The sequence below is a fragment of the Hirundo rustica genome, chromosome 1 (genome assembly GCF_015227805.2).
Source record: "Hirundo rustica isolate bHirRus1 chromosome 1, bHirRus1.pri.v3, whole genome shotgun sequence".
NCBI lineage: Eukaryota > Metazoa > Chordata > Aves > Passeriformes > Hirundinidae > Hirundo > Hirundo rustica.
The window spans coordinates 143,223,928-143,250,183 of record NC_053450.1 but is presented as its reverse complement, the minus strand read 5'-3'; the positions used below and the strand labels follow the sequence as shown (position 1 = coordinate 143,250,183).

The following is a 26,256-nucleotide window of genomic DNA, read 5'->3' as shown; positions in this document are numbered from 1 at the left end:
GTTTAAACATGGGTTTATTTTAAAACTCTTCAGCTCTCATTGTAGGCTACTCCAGAACCCAGTGAATCAGCAGTTACCATTTATTGGAAAGCTTCATTCTTTAGGACACCTTGACCACCATGCAGCAGTTTGCTGAAATTGTAAAAAGAACTGCACCATCAATCTTCCCTACACGCAACTATCCACAGGTGTACAGGATCTAAAAAGTGAAGTATTTGGGATGAACATTTAAATTTTGATATACAGACCTCCTATGAATCAAGTATTTTGCAGATTACAGAAAATTTAAATAGCAGCCATAAAACAGTGAGCTTCTTACAAGTATTTACAATATACTTAGCATCATGTAATGAGCTTAGGTGTGCTTTTTTCCCTTTTTCTTCTTTCAGACAGTCATGGATTTTAAAGCATTTCAACCAAGTTTTTAAAGGAAATCAGACACTACACAGGTTAAACAACATGGTTCTATTAAAAACTATCTTTAACCATGGCACTCAGTGACAGCAATACAATACTTTTTTCCACAAAGCAACTAATATAAAAATATGCCATAAAATAATCTGTAGACTAGTATGCTAGTACATACATATAATCATAACATTCTTTTATAAACTCTTTCCTGAGATACCTTGGGTTGTTTGATTTTCTTGTATTATTGGATGCATTATCTTTATGATTCATCTAAAATAATTGCAAAATATTTTGAATGTGCAGGACAGTCAATAACATGTAAAAAGTAGTATGTAAATATATGGCAAAGAAACAGCTCTTGGAAATTATGCACTTTTTTACTTTGTTATATTTTTTAACATTTGGCTCCTTGGGAGACAGAAGGATGGTGCATGAAAAACCTGAAATTAGAGCTATGAATTGACAAAAAGCAGGAAAGCATTCAGGAATGTTAGGAGTTGGAATATATTATAAATGACACAAAGAGAAAGCCATAAGTCATGTTGGCTATGTATTGTCTTACAAAGCAACTGGACATATCTTAGTTCACAGTATAATAAATATTTTTACTAATCTGTTTTGGAAGAGCAAATGTCTTTTAGGGTTTCAAGCTCCTGTATAAGTTTCTTGTTCTGAACTTCTAGCACTGCAACACGACTCTCCAGACATTTTATGTATTCTTTCTTCCGACGTCGACATTCTTTAGCAGCTTCCCTGCAAAAAGCAGAAGTAAAAAGTGCAAACAAAAAAGCCATTTGCATGCCATTAGAAAGCTCAGCAGAGTATGGAGACTATGACAGAATTCCAAATTTTGGAATATCTCCCAAATCAGTCTGAAAACACTAAGCAAAACTGGGTTCCACAAGGGCCTCAAGTGTCTCTTTCTCAAGTTCATATGGCAATCTGTAGAATTGCTTCCTCTCATGCCTTGATTAAAGTTCATAATAAAGGAGGTCCAAATGAAAGACAGTTATTCTGCTTTATGACAATAAAGATCTTTGAGGGCCTTGAGTTCCTCAATGAGAGTCTTGTTTTGGTTTTCAAGCACAGCCACACGATTTTCAAGACATTTGACATATTCTTTCTTCTTTCTGCGACATTCTCTGGCAGCTTCCCTGGAACCAATACAAGGCAAATGACTACAGGAACAGCCACAATATGGCAAAGACTGGATAAATGCAATTACCTGCAATCCCTGTGGTTCCACAATAACAACAACCACCACCACCAACTGCTGGATTGCACAAACAGAACATCGGATAACAGCCAAAAGCAGTAACATAGTTAAAATATAATCCAAAACATCTAGAACTTGAAAGGCATCCAGCATGACCAAATACAAAGATGGAACCAATACACAGAAGAACTGAGAAAAAGAGGGAGTAAATGATAATGTATTGACTTGAACTGTACTAAAGATTAGGATGGAAAGCAGCATTTCTTCTTCCAGTCACACTCTACTTTGTGTGTTTATGGGGAGCATTGTCTTCTACCATCAAAATCTTAAAACCAGACCCAGAGAATATACTTGCAGAAAACACAAACATAACACTACTCTTTTCAGATAAAAAAACTAGATGCCAAGCTTAGATGAACATAAAACTTACAGTATGTTGTAACAATGTACGGTACAATTTAAGTCCAAACAAATACAATTTATTAGCATTTCAGAACTGGCTGCCATTTCAGCCACATGAGTCTGTGGTTTTTGGCAATTGATAGCCTGAAGCAATTCTTGTAGTTCTTCTCAAAAGTCTCTTATATTAGAGCTAAATGCTTTGGCTAGTGTGTTCAGAAGCATGTGACTAAACAATCATTCAATTCCAGAGGAAATATTAGAAGTACTGGGAGTCCTCCTTTACCACCTTGGAACACGATAAACTATCAAATTGTGAGAAGCTAACATTCCTGCAAGTTTATGAGCTATAGGATAGGGACTAGTTTTAAAAATGAAGAGAGAAGAAACAAAAAGGAGGCACAACAATGCAGTGATCCTCATTAGTAATTTAGAATAAAGAACAGGCATGAGAGCAAAGCAATACCATTAATTCAATCATAAGACAAGTGGTTAAGCAGTGTATTAGAGATCTGCAGAGCAGACTATTTCTACTATTAATCTGCCAGTGACAGAGCTGGCTACACATATAAAATAGACAGCCTCCCCTAAGAATAGCAAGAAGAATGCACAGAGAAAGACTGACATTTACAACATTCAGTCAAATCCACAACTAATTGAAAAACATACAGCAACTTCACACAATGTGCCTCACAGAATGACAGGGGCAATGCAAAGTATCTCATCCCAGCACCCAAGTATTTAGGAAAGCTATAATTATCATTCCATCTTTGAGTAAGTCCTCTTCACAGCATCATTAATGGACAGCTGCTAATGAGATCCTCAGCTATTTTCCTAACCAATTCTTTGCTGGGATGTTCTAAAATGAAAAAGCCCCTACTCGTCATTATACTGTCAGTAGTGAGAGATGACAGGAAGTAAAATTCAACAAAAAGTATAACTCTAGATCATCACAAAAATTATCTGATCTTGATTTCTGAACCACCTAATAATTTCAAACTAAAAATCCATGGGTATGAGGTCAAATCTAATCCTCCAGAGTTAACAACCAATACTTAAGCTAGAAGGACATGGGATGACTGACAAAGAATTTCCTGCCTTCCATTCATCAGTTACAGGCACTGCTCATGACCTTAGGAAGAAAACTTCATTATGATGTTTGTAGGGGAGGGGGAGTGGTTTGCAACACTGACTGTGAATTATTACATAGTCTTACCTATTTTTCAAAAGTCTCAGCTCTCTCTTGCGCGTTGCCTCTTCTGCCATTTGCTGAGGGCTATGCAAAGTCCCTGGTGAGGCTGCCATAACCACTCCCTGAGGTAAGGTAGTAGTGGGAGTTCGAATCTGGTACGCTGGCATGTCTCCAGTGGCAGCTGTATAAAAGAAATATATTTTAAAATGTATAGCAAAAAAAAAAAAGGTGTATCTGAAAAGAATTTCTGACAATGATTTATCCAGGATACCTTATTTCACAATGCGGTAATGACACAACCATAGTTTTTATCTTAACAGCACTTATTTCCACATTGTAAAGTATCTGAACTGCTCTAGCATGTGGCCCCACTAGCCAGTCAGACTGAAAGCTTCCACATGGCTCTCTTTAGACAACATGAGGAAAGCAGTCTGAGAAACAGTTTGAGCAGTGACACTTACTTCCTGCTTGCACAATCCCACAAAAAGAGGGTCCTGCTGTTGCAGCCACTGAGGTTTATATGCTACCCTGTTCTCCCTGTACAGGACTCAATTTGCTTCAGAAGACAACTTTCTCCTCCTTCCTTGTGATAGCAACAGTACCAGCTTTACAGCCTCTCCTCCTCTTACAACAGCAGTTTGGCAACCCTTGGATAAGGAGTGAGAGCTGCTGTTGCTACAATGAAAAGGAACAGACAAGTGCTCAGGATGTGCAGGCATTAGTTCCCTGGGCAAGAGGACCACACACGGGATGCTGCAGCATCAGCAAACAACTGGAGGCATGGCAGTTGCATAGGAAGGGGTGTAGCTGCACAGTAAATCAGAGGGCAAAAGGTCAGATTCGGCTCCTGAGCTCAGCAGTTTTGTGCTCTCCCCAGGCTAAATGCTGATCTGACATGACCTGAAACTACCGCCGTTCTGACAGTCTCACGTCATTTCTTTGTTTCAGACGTACTTGTCCCTACATGATGCGCCTCAGCTTAAAAACACTAGGGAAGTCCAAAGTACTTGTGTCTTGTCTAATAGAAAATAAAAGCAAACAAAAAATATATTCCTCTTTACATTCTAAGAAAGTATTTACCCATTCCTTTCCATAAATATTTTATTTATGATAGAAAAGGACTTCAAGTTTAGTCATTAAAGCAACTGTATACAGCTGATGTTTCCAAGGCTATTATGTTAAACTTAGTTTATACTTTAATTCTTTAAAGCATTATTCAAATAATGGAAAAACACGTCTCACAGTTTAACCCCAGCCTGTAACTAAGCACCACACAGTCACTTGTTCACTCCACCCACACAACTCCCAATGTAGAATGAGGTATGAAAACTCATAGGTTGAGATGGGAACAGTTTGATGTAAGTAAAATAAAATAATTAATGTAATGTAAAGGAAAAGAAGAAGAAGAAGAAGAAGAAATAATACCAAGAAAAATAACATGCAAATTAAAAGCAATTGCTCACCACTCACCAACTGATGCCCAGCCTGTGGCTGAGCAGCAGGCCCCAGGCCAGCTTTCCCTACAGTTTATCTGCTGAGCTTGATGCTTTATGGTATAGAATATCCCTTTGACTATCTGGGGTCAGCTGTCCCGGCTGTGATCCCTCACAGCTTTGTGTGCACCCCCAGCCTACTCACTGGCAGAGCATGAGATGCTGGAAAGTCCTTGGCTTAGCACAAGTACTGCTGAGCAACAACCAAACTAAGAGTGTGCCTTCAACATCCCTCTCATTCTAAAACCAAAACACAGCACTGTACCAGCTAATTAGAAGAAAATTAACTCTACCCCAGCTGACACTAGGACAACTCGAAAAAATAAAAGGCAGACAAAAACATTTGGGGAGGCTGACAAGTTAAACACTTAAAAAACATCAGTTAACTATAGGGGGAAAAATAAACTTAATAAAAATATACTATTATTCTTACAATATTAATGCAAGTGCTTCATTAATTCAAAACAAAACAATAGAATCAGGTTGTCTTTAGACTACAATTCCACAGCCATGTCCTGAAATCATTATCAGCTTAAACGCCATGCACCTCCCCCACCTCCGTCCTGCGGGTAAAAGTGTTTGTGGAATTACAAGATGAACTGGACCAGTGAACTGACCTGGATAATCCCCTGGGGATGTGGGAGGCAGAGAGGGAGGGAGAAATCAGCCCACAAGAGCCCTGTGAGCACTGACAGGCAGCTGCCATGAACACAGGGCTTGGTCATCTTGTACATCTAGAGAGGAATTGCTTAACCCTTTAAGTGCTCCACATTTCTTAGCAGTCCCAGTCATGTCAATGGAATGATACCTCAGCTCACTAATTATGAACATGGAATTTTAGCAACTCTTCAGGCTCCCCTTTATGCTGGAAACATTACATATATTTTATAGACTCTATGGTAAGAACTACCTTTTTCTGTCTCATCACTAGGTATTAAAGAGATGTTATCTTAGTTTGCATTAGCTACAATGAATTAGAAATCCAAGCAAACCATTTTGTAGATCAAGTCATGGGGAAAGCTCCACAACCCAGATCACCTCAGCCTGGCAAGACCAACTGCTTTGTTGTCTGTCTGATTTATACTCAGATGGCAGCAAACAGGACTAACTGCTGCTTTTGTTCAGAGGACTCAGTGTGATCATGTACCTCCAGCAAGACTTAACAAAAGCAAGTTCCTATCTCAGCTGGGATCAGCAAACACCACTGGTAAATATTCTAGTCTGAGCAGGTCCCAGTAGTGGCAGTCTCTGCCTGACAGTTGTCTCACTTACAAGCCTGCCAGCACAGAAACACAGATATGTAACTATTCTGGTGATACAGACAGTGCAAATCCAGACACTACTGTTTAGAAACAAGAAAAAAGCATAGCAAAGCATTAACAAAGTATCTTTTAGCTGTGCACTAATCTATGTTTTATGATATATCGTTGCAAAAAAATACTTCAAAGACTGAAAAATGTTTTGTATATTATCTCAAGAAATTACAGTGGAACTGATTTCCGCAGAAAAATACCTCTGGAAAGATGAAACAGGCTGTAAACAGAGTGGAATAAACTTAATTTTTTTCAAAGTTAGTTTAAGCCTAGTTATGTATCTGTATTACAGTGAAGCACACCTTCCATTTCAGCATCTGAGACAAATGTCACACACGCTTCATCCAGACTGCCAAACTTCTGTGGCTGTTTCTAAAGACACTTCACGAAGGTTTAATGCATTTCCTACGGTACCAGAAGTAGAACTGAGACTGTTAACACAACAAGAAACCTGGAGTTGGTGCATTTCCCCAACACACTGCCCCAGGTGTTTTTGTTTTTTTAATCCTTAAAATGTAAGGGAGCAAAAAGCCACTAAAAACCTGAAGCTTTTAGTTGAGTCTTACAAAAAGAAAATTAAGAAAGTCAAATGACAACTAGTGAAAAAAAAAAGTGCATTTTAAAAAAAATAAATTAAAAAAGCAATCACCTCTTGGAAAAAGTAACTTGCTGAACACTAGAGAGCATCCCTGCACTCCAGTTCTTTCAGTGACCATCCAAAAGAAAAAATGCCCGATGTATTCGGATGCCTATTCTCCCCCTCTATGAATCATAATGGTGGGACTTGATTATCAAAGGGTTTTTAACTTCGCCACTGAACTCGCTACACAAGGCATGAATCATTATCCCTTTGAGCATTAAAACCATCGACCCGGAGAAGATACTTATCTTTGGATTAATGAAACAGAGTGCGCCGGCATTGAGCAGCAGCACGTAGGAGCCGGCAGGGAAGCAGTTAATGTTACCGAGCTGCCGGAGGCAATTGACGAGGCAGAAAGGAACTGACTAAATTCGCAGCATGACTTGGAGCTGACGTCAATGTGTATCTTGTTTGGAGTTTAACTTTTCCAGTTCCCTACTGCAACACGATTCCAGGAAATCCAATGACGTCAGCCTTTTGAACTCAATTAGCTGAGGAACAGACCATTTTAACAGTGGAGGAGAAAACAAGCAGGCATTACAATACTTCAATTACTGCCCTCAAATTTGTTTCCATTCAGTGTTTTTTTAAATAATGGAAGCATAGGGTTGATTTACAGTGCTGAAACAATTTCTGTGCAGCTAGGTTTAAGCCCATGAGTATCAAATTTGTAGCGTCTATTTCTCAATAAAAAAGGCAGATGTCATTTTTACAAAACAAAAAGCAATTATAAACACAGTAACATATATGACTATCGCCACAATACAGAAAAATGCTAAAGCAGAGTGGTGGGTTGTTTTCAGCAAAATCCTGCATCAAATAATGAAGAACAGTTACTGAATCAATCTGTGCAAGAACTCATGCACTAACAGTGACTTTTTTGTTTTTTCCCCCAAACGAAACTGTTAAAATTGCCCTGGAATCTACAGTAAGTAGACAGAATTAGAAGCTATTTGGATGACTTTTAGAGAGATGAAAGGATTACAGCAACAGGTTCAAAAGAAAATGTCACAAATACTAACTAAACACTGCACAGACATACAAAAATACCATGTCAAAGGCTAAAAATTTTTTTACCTGTTTCATCTCCTGTTACAGCCATGATCAACTTCTGCACACACGATTCTGCTGTTCCTCTCCCAGAGCTCAGCATGAACTGTTCCAAACTACCAAGCATGTGCAGGATTACAAGCAAGAGCACTGACATCACAATGACCTCACTTGCTTACCACTGTCATTAACGTGCTCCATCACTGGAACAGCTCACTGAAACTGCAGCCCAAAGAATTCCTTTTCCAGTAAACCTGCTTTTTTTTTCTCCTCTTCCATACTGCTATAATCCTAGCTTTGTTCTTTTCCACTGAATTATTCATAAAGCTACAGAAAGCACTCATCACAAAGCAGGCTGTTAAGAAAGACCTGAAAATTCACACTGACTGACAGAAATGAAAACGTGGCTCTAGCATTCATGAATGAATCCAAGTGATAAAGTCATGATTGGATAGAAAATAAGGAAATTTAAAACAGACATGCAGTTGTTTTCCTTGGAACAGTTCCACTACAAGACAGTGAACTCTGTCGGACAGACATGCAAGACAGGAAAGCTTAATAAGCTGTAACAAATAGGTAAATGAAAGGCTAGAGCTCCTCGCTTTGCAGGAAAACCTACAACCCACTCATTTCATTTCAGTTAGAAGCTTCAGAAATTATTAAGGACCACTCCAACAAACAAAGTCAACCTAATGTCAGTGATTTCAGATGCTGTAATAAGCAGAACAGTAACTCTGGGTAAAGGCTATGTCTCCCCCCTTCCCTCCATTTTCAAAATGGGTCCAAGAGATCTGGCTGACTTAGCTTTAAAATCTAAATCTAAAAACAAACATACAAACAAACCCCAACTCAGCTCTAAGAGAGTTACTCCTTATTTACATTAATGCAAAGGAAATTAGTTTCAGACCAAGAGTCCAAGCACTGGTTTGTATGTAGGGCACAGCAAACTTCTAAGGTCTTTGTAATAAACAAATTCAAACTGGTAATTTACCAACTGTGAAATTGTGCTGGATGGCAGCAATGGAAGCACCAATGTTTGCATTGACATTCTGTGTTTTACATCCTGTGTTTACAGTATTCTGTGGTTACAAGACCACTTCAGGATCATATGTACAGAAGATCAGAACTAAAGCACAAGAAATTCAAGCCACAGATTTCAAATATCACTAAGAATATAATGAAAACACATAGACCCCAAGAAAATTATTTTTAATGTAACTCCTCTACACTCATTTTCACTAACAGTCAAACACTTCCTTCTTCAACTAGCAAAAAAATCCTTAACCCTTAAGGTATTAGGAAATTGCCCAGACGCTAGAACTGCCTCTAATTTTGCCTACAAATGTAAACTTACAGCAAATACAATGTCACTCAACTGGATCAATAAATACATTTGGCACTTTTATCCCAACATTTTTGCACACCACAGGTTATCAGAAAATACCAAGCACAGGGTTTATGTGCTCTTACCCATTACTGCATGAGATTCATTAGCAAATACTGCAGCAAATAATATCAATGCATACACTATCTGAAAGATTCTGAAACAGCACCTGAAATACATCTTTTCTGTTTCCAGGTATTTGTTACATTGTTCTTCTATGATTAAGAAAAAAATTATATGCTGCCTACCCAAAATATGTAAGTGGTAAGATTACTAAGCAGAATAATTTTTCTATTATAATCTATGCTATCACAATATTACGTAAACAGTCAACTAAAAAATATACATAAATGACAAATGTTCATAACCTGTATTCCAACAGACTTCCTAGCACAGGCAAGATGCCCTGTAGTAAGGACATTTCAGACACTTGTATATTCAACTTATTCCATTGTCTCACTCTATTGTGATTAACTCAGGTTTGCTGCCTACATACAACTGTATTACCATAAACATCTCCAAGTGCTTTCACACTATTTTTATACATCTCCTTTTTTACTGTAGAGGTTTTCTTTTTTCTAAAGATTTTCTAATATCAGTAGCATGTAGAATAAGTTGAAGCCTTTTATCTTCTCATTATCTCCAAGTTCATGCTCACTCACCGTTTGCTTTGTACTTTTCCCTGTATATGTTATGTCTCATTTTTCTTCTGTGTTAACAGCTATGAGGCTCACTAAAGGACTGGACTTTGAACCAAAGGAAAAGAGAATTCCAGGATATAAACTTCTCTGAGCATGGCCAGAGAACAAATCAATTTAGTTAAAAGTATCTAGATGCTTCCAGAAACACAATGTAGAAGGTATTCATTAACTGTCTCTGAATCCATTTTGGAAGTTTCCGTCACAGGCAAAACACTTAATGGGTAGTTCCATCTTCGCTGAGACTGAGCAGCCCTGTCAGAGAACAGCTCAGTAATGGAGAGTCTGTAAAGGAAAATCAGTCAAATGGAAGTCCCGAGGACTGAAATGCTGCCAGATAAAATCGTCAAATGCTGTGCTTCTTCACAGATTTGGGAAGTTTTAGGAAGCAGCTGAGGAGTTTTTCTTTCTGCTCCTGAAGCCAGTGCTCTGAAGAATCAAAGCAATACCTACCAAATACTACAGTTAACCTGGAGAGATGGAGATGGCCTCTGATTTAAGGGATGTGTAGGCACACACAGAAAACGTATTAGACTCAGACAAACATGCAGTACTGGAGTGGGAAATTGGTTTGGGGGGCAGACAAATTTGGGTCTTAAGGCTTTCTCAAGAATGTGTTCATAACAACATTTAGGGAAGATGTAACAATACTCTCTGAACAATAAAAACTAACATTTGCCTAAGGTACTTTCATCTTATAGTCTTAAAGCACTTGAAATGCTTCTGGAAAGTCTTGGTTCAACAATATAGTTCAGCATTTACTGGATGACCCTCATCCACTCCATGAACACATATCTACATTCTTCCTGGCTCTTCTCATGGCTTATTTCAGATAGCTGTTTTGGCTTAAGAAACTATTTGTACAGTCCTCCCTTCCTACACTCCCTTCTCTGCGTCAATAAAATAATTTATTTTTAATTCTGTATGTCCTCCACAGCTATTAATTTAATGTCTCCATAGAGAAATCTCTCTCCCCCATTTTCAAAGGTTTTCATCACATCATGTATGCTCTTTGTAGGACCGTCAAAGTGCTCCTCTGTGAGAAAACTAGCCTCAATAAAGGACCTGCTTTCCAGTAACTGCAAGAGCTATAAGTTGCAAGGAATGTCTGTCCTAAACATACCCCAAAATCTTCAGAATTTGTGTTTTATTAACATTAACTGCTGAAAAAATCAAATTGGTTTCATATATTAAATGATGTGCACCTTCAGCATCTCACTTCAACCTGTAACAGTAACCTTTATTCCAAATAAAGATGTCTCAAAATCTGGACAAGAGAATCGAAAGCAGAAAGTGATGTTATACTGCTATTTCATTCATTTTAACCAAGCTTAGTAGCTGCCTTACTAAGCGGAGAACCTGAATCCCTTCCTAAGCCTCTTTCATCTTGCTATGAGTAATTTACTTAATAGTGCAATAACGTGAACAATAAATAAGAAACCTTTTAAGAAAAATTGTTTAGTATGAAAAAATGAAAGTGGAATAGACTAAAAAAACATACCTTGAACAACAACTTGGCTTCCAGGAACAAAAAACTGTTGCGTGCCATCAGATGACTGTGCTGCATATTGCACAATGGTAGCGCCTGGCTGAGGAGCTCCTGAATTTGTCACAGTCTGAATTGTACCACCTTGAGATATGGTAACTAAACAAAACAAACAAACAAACAAAAGTTACACAATAGAAAGAAATAACACATGTTAAAAAACATGAAAACGTTGTCTTATAGGACTCCTAGTCCTCTCCTTGTTTTAAGGATCAGTTGTATGATAAAGCTTAGGTAACATTAATACTGAGTTCCACAAAGATAAGCCTGTTGTGTAGTATATGCCGTACATATAACAGATAAAAAGCAGTGCTCAACACATTTTATCTGTTTCCAGAAATATTAACTCTACTAAAATAGTTTAAATATAAGGGGAAAAAAGTAGCCCCTAGCCATATAAAAGTGTTGTTTTAAATACAAACATAGAAGTAATTAAAAAAAAAAAATCTTAAAAAATGCTGCTTATTGACTCTCAGAAAACAAAAACCAGGACACCAAGACAAAGCAAGATAAAGTTGCCTAACACTAACAATCCTTTCCTTAGTGTAAGAAAAAGTTTAGCACAACATTTAACCAGGTTGTACACAGTTGTACGGAGCCCAATACTCATGTAAAAAGAGAAACAGAACAAAGCGGGGTTCTTCCCTCAATGTAATAGCAATATGAAAACAACAAATATACTCTCCCCATTAAAAAAAATCATACTGCATTCTTGCCACAATCAAGTATTTATAAAAATGCAATTCCCTAGACACATTATTAATTGTATATTACTTTTGAAATAAGCACTGCCTTTGTTAAACACAGAAATATCACGGAATCATAGAATGGCTTGAGTTGGAAGGGACCTTCCATTAAACCAGGTTGCTCAAGGCCTCCCTATCCAACCTGGCCTTGAACACTTCCTGAGATGGGGCATCCACAACTTCTCTGGGCAACCTGTTCCAGCACCTTGACACCCTCAAAGTGAAGATCTCATCCTAATATCTAAACTAAGTCTCTCTGTTTAAGGCTGCTGCCTCTCATCCTATCACTACACTCTCTGATAAAGAGTCCCTCCCTACTTTTCTGTAGCCCCCCTCTGAGTACTGGAAGGCTACTGCAAGGTCTCCCTAGAGCCTTCTTTTCTGCAGGCTAATCAATCCCAAACCTGTAAACCTGTCTTTATAGGAAAGGCCTCCAGCCCCTGATAATCTCCATGGCCCTCCTCTGGATCTGTTCAAGCAAGTCCATGTCTGTCTTGTGCTGGACACTCAGACCACTCCAGGTGGGGTCTCACCAGAACAGAGGGGCAGAATCCCGTCCCTCGATCCCACGCTGCTTTGGGTACAGTCCAAGATCTGGTTGGCTTTCTGGGCTGCAAGCGCGCATTGCCAGCTCACACTCAGTATTTCAGCCACCAGCATATCCAAGTCCTCTCGATCCACTCATTCCCAGCCTGTATCCCCATTTAGGATTGCCACAACCCATACAAAGGACCCTGCATTTGGCCTTATCATGAAGTTTGCATGGGTCCACCTCTCCATTCTGTCACAGTCCCTTTGGGTGGGATGCCTTCTCTCTATTGAGTTTTGAGTATCAACTGCATCATTTAGCCTGGTGTCACCTGCAAACTTTCTGAAGGTTCATCCAACCCCACCTTCCACATCTCCAGTCAAAGATACGAAATAATACCAGTCCCAAAGCAGATCTCTGAAGGACACCACTCATCACTGGCCTCCACCTGAACATCAAGCTATTGACTGGAGTTCTTTGAGCCTATTCCTTATCTACCAGGTGATTCACCAGCCAAATCCACATCTCCTACGTTAAGTAAAACAATCCTGAAACTTCTAGCTGAGAATCAATTCCCAAGGAGTAAAAACTCCTTTTCCCCAAAAAAGATATTTAAACTATGAACATTGCATTTGAAGTGATCAAGATGTTACAAAAGTCAGACATAAAAAAAGATTCAGGCTTGCCAACTCCTCTGAATTCATTGTCAGATTACAGTATTTTATGCTGTTCTTGAATGTTCAGCTCTGCTTGTCTCAATACAGGATTTGTTAGATACCTATATGAATTTTAGAGATTGCTGATTTCAAACGTTCTATTTTGACAACAGTAGTGTATCTCAAAAGCTCAACTTCAGATATAAACACTTGAAAAAGACTGTTTGCCAAATCCCAACAGCTGAATTAGCTTCTTTTGGGGAAAACATGGAATTCCTCTCACATTGAATTAAGTTCAGAGCCTTATCTGCAATACTGACACAGGGTTCAGCATGGACCTCCAGTCCTGCCCTTGGAATAAGGAGTATGTAACACAGGAATTAGTTGGGTGCTGCACACAGGTTCTGTAAGGCATTGAGGAGAATGGGAAGAGTGTGGCAGGGTGTAGAGTGCAAGATGTTTCCATCTGGCTTCCAAAGCAGAAAGTCTATTTTAGGGCAGGACAAAAGACAGAGAAGAAAAGTAAATCATTGTATCCTCTACTCTTCACAAAGTTCAGGACATGAGCAACAAGATTTGCTGAACTCTACAAGTTACAAAGAGCCAACTTCTGCCTCTCAGAGTTACCATCAGGAATGGTACATCTACACCATCACAGAACCATACCACATAAACCCCAGTCAGTTTGGCTTCCTAAATGGTAAAACATCAGCACAGATTGATGACAAAGCTCTTGGCTCCACAGTGAACCCGGTAAACAAATACATCACAGCTGTCCTGCAATTGTTCATTCAGATCCCAATCCAGTCAGTACTTGATAAACAAAAATGCATTAACTCCAGCAACTGCCTCCCTTTCAGGACTGATTCCTGCCATATTCCCAGAGCACACTGCCCATCCCCTTATTCACTGTCCTGATCTTAACCACTGCACGCATTTTGTTGTGCTGGAGCTCTACTGAAAACTGGGCCTTTTATGATGAGTACAGGATTTTCCTGGACAGTCCCTGCAGCTGAATGTCATGCAGGTGGATGGATGCAAGTGGCATCTTCTCTTCCAGCCAGGAGTGAAGACAGTACTAATACCACTCTCTAAGCATGATCATCAGCTCTAATCCAGGAAAACCAAATCTTTTTCCCCTCCAAAACTGGAAATGGAACTAAAGTTAGTCTTTCCCAAAAGATTTCTTAATTCTCCAATTGTTAAAAGTCTATTTTAAGACAGCAAGTAATCCAAACAGACAGCAAAAGATCTAATAATTTTCCTTTCCCTCTGCATTTTTTCATTCAGATCATGATATGCACAAGGAGGCAGAGGGATGGGGAGGCTGATTCACACGCTCCAATTGAATGAAAAATTCTTGCACGTTAGACCACTACCACAGGTGAGGAACTAATATTTTTTTTTCAGTAATTAATAACCAACTGACTCATGAAGTCACCCTAGGACACCAACTTGACAGAACTACAGCCAACATATTAGATATGTAGTCAGATGAGAATACAAGGCTCCTACACAAGACAGCACTTTGTGCAAAACTACCCGTCTTCCTGACAGAAAGATCACACATATGTTGAAGGAGGTAGCTGGCAAAGACATTTTATCTGGTCATGTCAGCCTGTCTGCTTCCATAAGCCAAAGCCAAGAAGCTCCAAGGAAAAAGATGTTCGGAAACCATGGCAACATACCATTTTGGCTGGTGAAAAGTAGGGAACAGCCATCAATGCTGCTAATAGACAAAAATACATTTGTTTTCCAGACAAATTTACTTATCAACTTCTATCAAAAAGAGTCATCCTAGACATCCAGACATAAACACACAGTCAAAATTATCTTTTCAACTAAACTGCCTTTTCTTTGCAGGAATAAAGAGAACAGTAGAGAAGAAAAGGGACCAGCAAATGTAATGACATAACACCTCTTTCAAACCAGAGCACGGTACAGATGGCCACGGTGACACTGCAAGGCCAGGTCTTCATTGCCATGGACACTGCACAAGCTTCATGTGTAAACTACTGGGAGCCTGCACGGGAGAACCCGTGCAACCAGTGCTGGCCAGGGAGAGAGGAGTCCTCAGGCACAGTAATGACAGGCAGAAGCACAGAGCTATTGACAGGAAACATCAAGATGAAGGATCTACATGGAGTGACCCTCTGCATCATATCCAAGCTAAAATCAACACTGGAGCTGCTCCATTCCCACCCAGTCATCCCTGGGTTTAGCTAACAGCAGTTCCTGAGGATCACAGGCAGCCAGCAGGATGGCTCAGAAATGCTTCAGATCTGTGCTTCAGACATGTAAAGACTAGGGGTCCACAGTCAACCTCTCTTCAGTAAGTTCCAAATTAAGACTCCACTTTATTACAAGGAAATTACCATCCTGGCTACCACCTGGCCTAACCAATTAAAATACACAGACTTTGCTGAGGCAAAAGATATTTTAACTTACAAAAATGAACTTTGGAAAAAAACCAAATTAATGAATTAATAAATTCAGCAAGAAAAACTATTTCCAAGAAGAAAAAGCTCTAAAAACAAAGTTTTTGAGCCAAGACCAAGAGAGTCCGTGAAGGCTGACACTGCATTTTGAAGCAATGCCCCATTGTGATGAAAACCTTAATTACATAGCACGTGTTTTAGGCTACAACTATAATTCACTCAAAGAAAAAACAGCAAAGAACAGAAATCTCCCAAGCTTGGCTTATAGCCAAGTTTAAATTAAGACACGAGATTTAATTAAATTTTTGTGGATTCTGTTCTCACATTGTCAATGATGATCTCTGTTACTTAATATTCAGAAGTAAATGTCTGCTTGAACAAGAAAGTAAAACCCTTGAATTTTGTTATTCACTTAAACACTTCCTTATCGCTATTGTTAATAGGTGTGTTCAAATGAAATATATTCTCCTAAGAATCACCTCCTACAGTCAAAGTTCAACTCTGGCTTCCCACAGGAAGCTATGATTAAACCTAAGGTCTAAAATTTCTTAGAAATCCTATGGGTATGCAGGCTCACTAGGTAATACACAGACATTACAACACTGTTTTAAGCCTTGAAATTGCAAATATATATATTCTTAATTAAACCAAAGCAAAATCAAAAATACAATTCAAAAATTGAAGAAAAATGTTTAATTTTTCACAGAATACAAGAAAACATGAATACATGCCAGATTCTGTTCTGGATAGTTGTAATTTAAGATGACCATATTCCTTTCCACAGAAAAGAAAGTTTCAGATGCTGGACATCACACAACAAACATTTATTTACATCTATAGCTTACAGAAAGGGTAAGAAAAGCAGCCTAGGGGCATGGGCAAAATTACTTTCTATGCTGAAAGGATAGATACTACAGTCAAACTGTCTTCTCACCATTAATAATTTGTTTAGATGCATCAATTAAAATAACTGAAGAATTCTAAAGGTGAGTAGAACACAACTAGAGTCATTCTATCCTCTTTTATATGCCACTGCAGTGTTTTAATAGACTTCCTCTGTTTTCTCATTTCAGGAAAAAAACTCCACAACATATCTTATGCAATCTTCCTGTCATTATATCAAAGGAAAAACACCTGCACTTTAGTGTGTCTGCTTATGAAAAGACATGAAAAACCCATACAAACTGTAGGAGTGAAGCTTTATAAAATACATAATTTTAAAAAGAGTTATTATTGTAAAGTTATCCAAACTGATAAGTGATTATCTGATTACGTGCAAAGAAGGCACAGAGTGCAAACTATGCAACACTTCTACTATAAATACAGGAATAAAAATATCCAAAAGCAAATCTATAGAACAGAATCATGAATGTAACTTTTAACTTGCATTTGGATATATCAAATGTTGGAAACCATGATTTAAGTTAATTCTGCTCTTAAAGTGTAGATACTTAAAAATTGGTGACAAAAAGACATAGTTCTTTTAAGAAAGAAAATTGGAACTTAACAAGTAATTTCACACTCCAACTTTACGTTTCAAAAAACTCTACTTGCCATTTTATATAATGAATTGCACTAATACATAGCAAATCACAAGAATTTGAAACTGCAATGATTTGTATCATTAAACATTCAGTAAGTGCCAACATTTTCATTTCAGCTGAGCCTCACCTCCACATTTTAAAGCACAGAAGCTCTACAAGGACTAAATCTAGCAGCCAACAAATAGTACAAGAGACTAATATAATCCCCATGTTAGAAAAAAATTAATGATAATTACTCAGAAATACAGAATCTCTTATTCATCAAAATCAAATATCCCTAGTGCATTATGTAACTCCTAGAAACTGTTCTGCATCATCACATAGTACATTTGCAAACATACGGTATTGCCCTGTGTTAGTATGATACAGGCTGGTTGGCATGGCCATTGCAGAAATACCAGAAGGCGTTCCTTCATCTTCTGACTTTTCTTCCTCAATCTTCGCTACTGCAGGAGCATCTGATGAGAGCTCATTCAAAATTTTTCTAAAAAAAGAATGTAAGTAATTTTATGTACTTGAAAATCCATACCCGTAAGAAAATCAAATAACTGACTTTTTATCAGGCTGTTTTGCTGTAATAAATAAGCTGCATTTAAAACCAGCAAAACCAAAATTAAAAGTCCTTACCGGTATGAAGGCCTTCTTGAAAGTATTTCCCTACGTTTTTGAGAATCAATTATCACTTCTGATTGTGCAGCTTCATCTGCAATCGATGCTACCTGTAATAGCAAAGTTCCTGAAATTCATAACTTCATTAAAAAAAAATAGCAGCAGAGCAAAATATTTTTTTAAATTCCTTCCATGTTTACATATGGGAAGTTTGTTGACTTATTTATCACTAATCATGTGATTTTGGACTACTTTTTCCAATGCAAATCGCAAATTCTGAGGTTACCCAGACACAGCCACTCAGATAACATCTTCCACTTGAAAAAGGAAAAAGTCAATATAATCCAGGTTACTTTTTTGCGAATGACAATTAGAAAAAGTACTGGAAACAGATTTCTTTAAATATAAAATTATTATACAATTTATTAGCTCTTAAAGTGAGGTCAAACACCTAAAATACAGAATACTGCGCTAATGTGCCTTAAATAATATTACACAATATGAAAGTTTCTTCACACCGCACCAAAGTTATTTTAAAAATAACTTTATTTAAATATACACATTTATTAGACTTACTAACACATTCATAAATACAAAGACATTGCTTAGCAACGTTGTATGAGTTTTGGAAATGCCTGAGAAGTCCACAGCATCTCATTTTCTCAGACCTTTAAGATTTTCATACATTCTTCTTCTCTTCAAATTACCCCAGGTAACATTAAGGCCTAGGGCTGAATCACACTCTTGACCAGCATCTATCTTACTACACAGAACTGAAAGCCATTCTTGAACAAGGAAAAGGCATTATTTTCTTGGATTCTTTTAACTACTCAGAACTATTGCTGTGTTGAGATTTCCAAAACGAAACAGTGTGCAAACCTTTTCACATGAAGACAGACCAGAGTGCAGTTTCAGATTACGCACTTTGTTAAACTAACACTGAACAAACATGATGTAAGAGACTAGGAGACTTCGAGTGTTTGAACTGGCTGCAGTGGAAACTCAGGGAATACAAGGAAGAGCTCTAGAATTAATGCATCTGCCAGTCCTCAGTGTTTGGTACTAGAAACAAAACTTGCCTGTCCTCAGCAGAAAATGACTGTCTGGAAGGTTCTGGGAATTTACAGGCCTGGGTCACTCAAGTCAAACCTGCAGAACTACACTTTGAAGGAACTGCAATTATTCCAGAATGAAATTGTCTCTCCGCTTGTTAACTTTATTATATTACTCTTCCGTGTAAAAATATTTAATGTAACCTCATTTTTCTGGGTAGTATGCAACAAATATCATCAGAACTCTACGTCTGCCACCTAGGCAGTGGAAGTTACTTCTGCCATGTGTACAGATGTATAGCTCCAAACCAGACATCAGAGCTGTCTGCAGAGATACAGGTACTTCAAGAAGTTTGTATTCCTCCTTTTGCAGAAGCTGAGCATCAGAGAGAAAGCCTGAAAGACACTTCCCTCCCGATATGCCTTCAGCAATCTCCTTATGGATCAACCTTCAAGCCTTAGACATAATCCTTCAAAAGTAAGATAGTATAGCAAAGCCAAGAAAGAGTCTGGGCGTCCTAACTCAAAACAGAATTTTCATTCTGTTGGGTCATGGGGGTTAATAAATAATCTATTCATCCCAGGACAAATAGCTTGTAAACAAGACCTCAGTTGTCTTTAAATCATCACATTCCACTAACAGCTACCAACAGACCCCCTAGTTTGTAAAGATGGCTGAAGAATTTGGGAACTGTCATACTTTATGAAGAAGGTAGGGAAATCACCTTGTGATTTAAGCATTTTAAGGTGTGTGCTGGTTTTGCACCGCCTGGATTTTGGTAGCAGAGGTGGCTTCTCTGAGAAGCTGCTAGAAGCTTCCACGATCCCAGCAGAGCCAATTCCTGATGGCTCTGAGGGTGGATGTGCCACTGGCCAAGCTGGGGCCAATCAGAGATGGTGGCAATGCCTCTCTGTTAACATATTTAGGATGAAATCAAAACAAAGGTTGAGGGCAGTTTCAATTCTAACCAGCAAAGAGGAAGAGGTAAGAACATGTGAGGGAAAACATCATGGAGACACCACGGTCAGTGGAGAAGGAGGAGGAGGAGGTGCTCCAGACACCGGAGCCAAGATTCCTCTGCAGGCTGTGGTGAGGAACGTGGGGAAGCAGCTGTGCCCCTACAGCCCGTGGGGATTCACGGGGGATGCAGAGATCCACCCACAGCCCATGGGGATCCATGGGGAATGCAGAGATCCACCCTCAGCCCATGGGGACCCATGGGGGATGCAGAGATCCACCCTCAGCCCATGGGGATCCACAGGGGATGCAGAGATCCACCCACAGCCCATGGGGATCCATGGGGAATGCAGAGATCCACCCTCAGTCCATGGGGATCCATGGGGGATGCAGAGATCCACCCTCAGCCCATGGGGATCCATGGGGATGCAGAGATCGACCCTCAGCCCATGGGGATCCATGGGGGATGCAGAGATCCACCCACAGCCCATGGGGATCCACAGGGGATGCAGAGATCCACCCACAGCCCATGGGGACCCACAGGGGATACAGAGATCCACCCACAGCCCATGGAGATCCACGGGGGATGCAGAGATCCACCCACAGCCCATGGTGGAGGTGCCCATGCTAAGCAGGTGGATGTCTGGAGGACACTATGGTCCACCAGAAGAGCCATGGAGAGACAGATCTTGCTCCCAACTTGGAGCAGCCTGTCCTTGGAGGGCTGCACCCCATGGAAGTGACCCATACCCAGTTTTGGGAGGACTGTTTGCCTGTGGGTGGGACTCACATTGCAGAAGTTTTGGGAGGACTGCTGCTCAAAAGGTTGGTGCCACGCTGGAGACGTTAACAGAGAACTGTCTCCCCTGGGAGAGACCCCACAGTCTCACTGAGGAACAACTTCTTTCCCTGAGAAGCAGAATAAAGCCTCGGGGGATGAACTGACCAAAACCCCCACACTTTGTCTCTCTGCACTGTCAATGGGAAGAAGAGATGGGCTGGGGGAAAGAAAGGTGTTTTTAAGGGCGTATTTTACTTCTCCTTATCCTGCTCTGATTTTGTTAGTAATAAATTCACTTTATATCTTTAAATTGAGGCTGTTTTGCCCTTTGAGTGTTTTCTCCCGGTCCTTATCTCAATTCATGAACCTTTTGTTAAATTTTCTCTCCTCTGCCCAGCTGTAGCAGGGGAGGGTGAGTGAACAGCTTTCATGGGTGCCTGGCATTTGGCCAGTGTCAAACCACCACAATGTGGAAGAGGACATTTTCTGCAAGAAAATTCAAAAGCTTTAATTTTCATCATGACAAAGAGAGAAATGAACACTTTATATCACTCTAATGGCAAGCAACCATGTCCACAATGTTAAAAAAAAGCCATTGTAATTTTTTCCACTACATTGTTCAGATTTCAACCTTACCTATTTCAGCTTCATCTTTGTTTGAACAAATTTAACTTCAAACTCATATTAAGTCTTTCCAAGACCTGATACACTATCAGTGAGAGGAAGCAATAAGTCAAATAACAATTTAAATCTTCCTACAAATAAAACAACATTTAACAACACACTAAGATGTGCTATAAATGTATTTTTTAATCTAAAAAAGCAACATTATGAGAAAAACTTTTGAGCACTTTCCGGTTGAAAATGGCAGATGTTTGAGGGAGAGGTCATGCAAGCTTCAACATCAACCTTCAGCATACTTCTTTATTTCTTTTTGAAACTGCTATCATTTCCCAAGTTCCCCACTGGGAGAGAGAAGGTAGCAAGTTAAAGCCAAACGATCCAGAGGAAATGCCAGGTGGCAGGATAGTGTACTGAATAGGATCCCAGAAGGGCTGAACACCCTCTGAAATGGAGTCTTCTACAGCATCTTCAAGCCCTTTCTTACCCAGATGAAACCAAAGCAAACTCCTGGAATGAACTAGTCAGTATTAATTGGGAAAAAACTTTTCTGTCTCTACATCTTTGGGAAAGGGTGGACAGCCACAGCTCACTCAATACAACAATAGTTGACTTCCACTCCCCTACGATGACACAGCAGCAGCTGGCCAGAGATTCCTGAGAAATTTCTCCTTCTGAGCTTTGAAAAAAGTCCTCTGTCTTTGCATGTACGTCCTGACTACGCTGACATAGAGAAAAGCAGCGACAGAAACTGGGAATTAATAATGTGCTTACTGAATAAAAGTTACTCGGGAAAATTACTGTTAGAAAGAATTCCAATGAAAAAAAGAATTTACTTTGAATACTCTGTTCTGACTTCAAGTTTGATCAAGTATTGACATCTACTGCACCACTTTCAACAGTGATCTAGGATTTCAAAACCTCAAGGTCTCATCACCTACACCTACTGCTCAACAATACAATACCCATTATCTACTCACAGTGTTATTCATTTTCTTGAATACAAATCATACTTATATATGGCTTTCTATTTATTATCCTAGAAAGTTACTAAGAACCCTCTAACATTAAACATGGCTTCTCAAGACTGACAACACATGGCTTTTCCTTAATATGTTGCAATGGCCACAGGTAAAAACACTTCCCTCATAAAAGGGAGAGGTGTATCACCTCTCTTACCAGAAATATCAATTGTATCTGCAAAAAGAGATTCAGTTGACATTTCCCAAACAGATTTTAATAAAACTAGAGCAGAGGACCTCCTAGCTACAAGAAAAACACCAATGGGAGGTCTAGCAATTTTCAAAACACTACAAATTCATTCTTTCTTGCCTCTTCTACTTTTTAAAAACTCCAAAAAGTCTTACACATTTTGCACCAATCCTTGTTTTCTAGTTCCAGCAACTTTAAACACATGAACATTTGCCACATGAATGTTTGTTTTGAGGCTGCCTGTATTTTGGTATCTACATATCCAGATATCCACATCCACAAAAAACAATAAAGATGCTCTAACAGGGTCTGAGAGGGCCTAAAAACAAGGAACCACTTGATATAATATGCTTACTTCTACTATGTCCAGACTCTTTCCAATAATAAAATAGGACATACTTGAAAATTTATGAGTTGATAGTCTCATTAGAAATGCCATGTTCATTGAATTTAACAAAATGGAAAAACTGCAGGATACACTGAAGTAAGGCCGTGTTATGACACAAATTTGCTATTGCGTAAGCTCAGACACAAGTTCCAAGACAATTTCTTATAAGATAAACAGGAAGCATTAAGGAATTGCTACACAATGCTTGTAGAGCTGCTGCTGGTTGGATGTTTGCCACATTTCCCCCTGATGTTTCCTGTGCCATCTGAGTAAATTTTGCAGCGCTGGTTGGAATGAAGAGAAACTGAAGATGGGTTGGGAAAAGACTTACAAGGTACCAAATATTCATGAAAATGTAACAATAAAAAAGCTAACCTGAACAGCTTGCATATGTGGTGACTGAATGACTGAGGGCTGTGTGGCTTGAATGACACCCTGGACATGAACAGTTTGACCAGAAGGCAACTGCACTAGAGTTACAGCTGGAGATCCTCTTCCAGCACTGGAAGCAGCTACAGAAACCTGCAAAAATTACAATCATCATGTTTAAGTAAGATGTCTTAAGACTTCAGCAAATGCTTTTAGAAGTGATAACTAAAATGAACTGATTTTGTTGCCACGTCTAAAATAGCTTAGATGTATATAATAATCACACACAAAAATAAATTAGTTTTACTGGTAAAGGTCTGGAAAGCTTAAATCTGTACCCTAACAAACCGCAGTTATTGGGGGGTTTTTTCCCTCCAGAGACTTGGTATTTTCTTTTCAATCAAAGGGGGAAAAAACAAACAAACAAACAAACAAACAAAAAACCACAACCCCCAACCCTCGGCCACTGCATACCAGATCTGCTGTTGCTAGCATGAAGGTTAGGAAGAACCTCCAGAAATGTAACAAAACCCATATATATTCACTGGAGTGGAATGTCACTGCAACAACATAAAGGGCAGAATGTTCTTAGGGAAAAAAAAAAAATCTACAACTGCTTTAGATTTGCTTTGCTTATTAGGTAAGAAGTTATGCTTTTCAGATAGATGTCTAAAGAGACGTGGGAATTCTTCAGATAGTGAAAAATCACCCTGTTAAATAAAGCCATACAAGGATTTGTAAACTGATTTAGTTTAATGGATTCCTGTCATATATATAATTATATATATCAAGAAAAAGAGAGCTGGAGTATATCAGTGCTTCAAAACACCAACAAAAATAAAGAATAGCTGAATCTTCTCTAAGCCTAGCACAGCCATAGAACGGCTTTCCCCAGCCTGTAGCTCTCATCCCTCAGGACAAATGGGTTGAGAAACAGTTTAACATCTCTGGGAAGAAATAGTTCAATATTTCTGCTGTTGCTGTTAAATCTATTAGCAGAAACAAGTAATGATACAAAGGGAAAACACTATGATTGCTCTCAACTTGTGTGATGAGACATCTCTAAACTCAGAAAAGGAAGACAATGACAAACATAAACCATCTCATAAAAAGAAGTACTGTGTTTTTCAATTAAACTGCATTGAAAAGTCTTATTTCTATATTCTGTGCATTCAACAATAAACTCAGACTCAAATATAAAATTCTGTTATCGTTCCCTTCCTAGCTTTGTTCTCAGCTCCAAAGGTATCTGGTGTGAGCAGTAAATATAAAATGAGATGAGAGTAAGAAGAAAAACATGAAGAATGCTGAATTTTAAAACAAACAAACAAACAAAAATAGTTAAAGAAACTGCTGTATTTTTTATGTATTTACACTGAAGGTTTTTTTAAAATCCAAATATAAAAGCAGATTTCATTCCTGATCCATAAGATATTGCTTATCTAGGAAATAATCCCTTCTTCAAGCAAGTGAAAAATTTTAACTACTATTAACATGCACTTCTGTCAAAAAGTCCTGATATTGGTTCAAATTACCTTGAAGAAACAATGTATCTAGGAAACAAAGACAGGATCTTGTCAACATTTACTATGCAATTGTTCAATTTTATAGGAAACAATCGCTTTTCAGAAAACAGAATAACTGACGGCATTTTTAAGCCTGAAATGAGTTCCTTAAATGGCATAAAATGGTAACAGGGAAATAAAACATAAAAACTATCTTCCCAACCTATTCAACAAATATCAATATTACAAAAAAATTGTCATAAATAAAAAATTGAGATTAAATTCTATAAAGTCTCAAAGATCTGAAGAGTATGTTGTGGCAAAGCCTACATCCTAAACTGGAGCTTCAAGGAGCAATCACAAAGCAGTCTAAATGTTTACAAAGCATGCTAACTTTTCAAAACATTATAAAGGCAATTTCACCAAACCTTTCATTTATGGCTCTCTTCGTGAGAATTGCAATCTGATACAATACTCAGTGGGTCAGAAAGAACTTTCTGAGTACAACAGCCATAAAACAGTAAAAGGTGAACAGTTTAAAAGTTTCTTTTTGGTTCACAACGGGTCAGTCACACATAATCAGGAAATAATCCAGTATTTGAGATTAAGAAACTACATTCATTTTAAAGCTCCTTATTCAGTATAACCCCACAGGGAAAAAAAAAGAAAACGTCCCTCAGCTAATATTCTTTTGGACTAAAGTTTAAAATATAACAGGAGAAATTGTTTTGTTCCCATTAATCCAGGTAAGAGACTAAATTAAGGGAGATAAATGCTAAGGGAAGGGGAGATGGTAGTAGTATAAAATTTTCAAGGTTCATACTCTGCATTGCTTTTATAGATATTGGAAATTATTATTGGAATTTTGGTTCAGATTTCCCTTTACACTTTTTAAGCTGAATATTCCTGTGTCAACTGAAATACTAGAACATTTTCACGCTATCATGCGTAAATCCTGACTGAAACAGACTTGGCAAAGAAATTCCTTTCTGACATCAGTGATGAGCAATGCTACCTTTAACATCATTACTTCAAGGACTGTCTGGCACAGTGACTGAAAACAATCCACAGAAGCAACTCAGGAACACAGAGTTGTTAAGGAAGAATGTGTTAAGCTTAACACATTCCATGGTTTCTATGCTTCTAGGCATGCAACAGTCACATCCAATAGCTTCAAAAAATATCAACCATGCATCCCATAATAACAGAATGGCCCCATATTTCAGGTATTTGGAAATATAAGTGCTCCTTCTACGTGGGGAGGGAAAAGTAGCCAGCAAGTATGATCAGGTACTACCTTCCCACTGAGGCACACACCTTGCACAGAAAGAGGCTGCCCATCATTTATCTAACTTCAAGACACATGGTCCCTCTGAACAGTTATTCTGGGGATCCTGTGAATGTCAATATATCCTTTTCCCTGCTAGGTACTAGGGAGGATACCTTCACATTCAACCCCTCATACATCCAACAGTGCCAAATGAAGAATGCAGGACAGGCCCATCT

The 26,256-nt window shown here is 38.6% G+C and overlaps 1 protein-coding gene across 11 annotated transcripts in view; it reads right to left on the bottom strand.

The window, feature by feature from the left end:
• Positions 1-453: 453 nt before the first annotated feature.
• CREM (cAMP responsive element modulator) overlaps positions 454-26,256 on the bottom strand; it is a 35,903-nt gene continuing 10,100 nt past the window's right edge. For 2 of the 11 annotated variants that reach the window (XM_040077590.2, XM_040077755.2), the window contains 6 exons: positions 23,252-23,398; positions 17,883-17,974; positions 17,597-17,739; positions 11,298-11,441; positions 3,243-3,399; positions 454-1,565 (listed from right to left, as the gene is read on the bottom strand). In XM_040077590.2, the coding sequence (XP_039933524.1) occupies positions 1,421-1,565; positions 3,243-3,399; positions 11,298-11,441; positions 17,597-17,739; positions 17,883-17,974; positions 23,252-23,398 (828 nt within the window). In that variant the 3' untranslated portion in view covers positions 454-1,420. Of the gene's footprint in view, positions 1,566-3,242; positions 3,402-6,912; positions 7,141-7,741; positions 7,859-11,297; positions 11,442-17,596; positions 17,740-17,882; positions 17,975-23,251; positions 23,399-26,256 lie in introns of those variants that run through there. The other 9 variants (XM_040077993.2, XM_040078169.2, XM_040077673.1 and 6 more) reach the window with 8 other exon arrangements.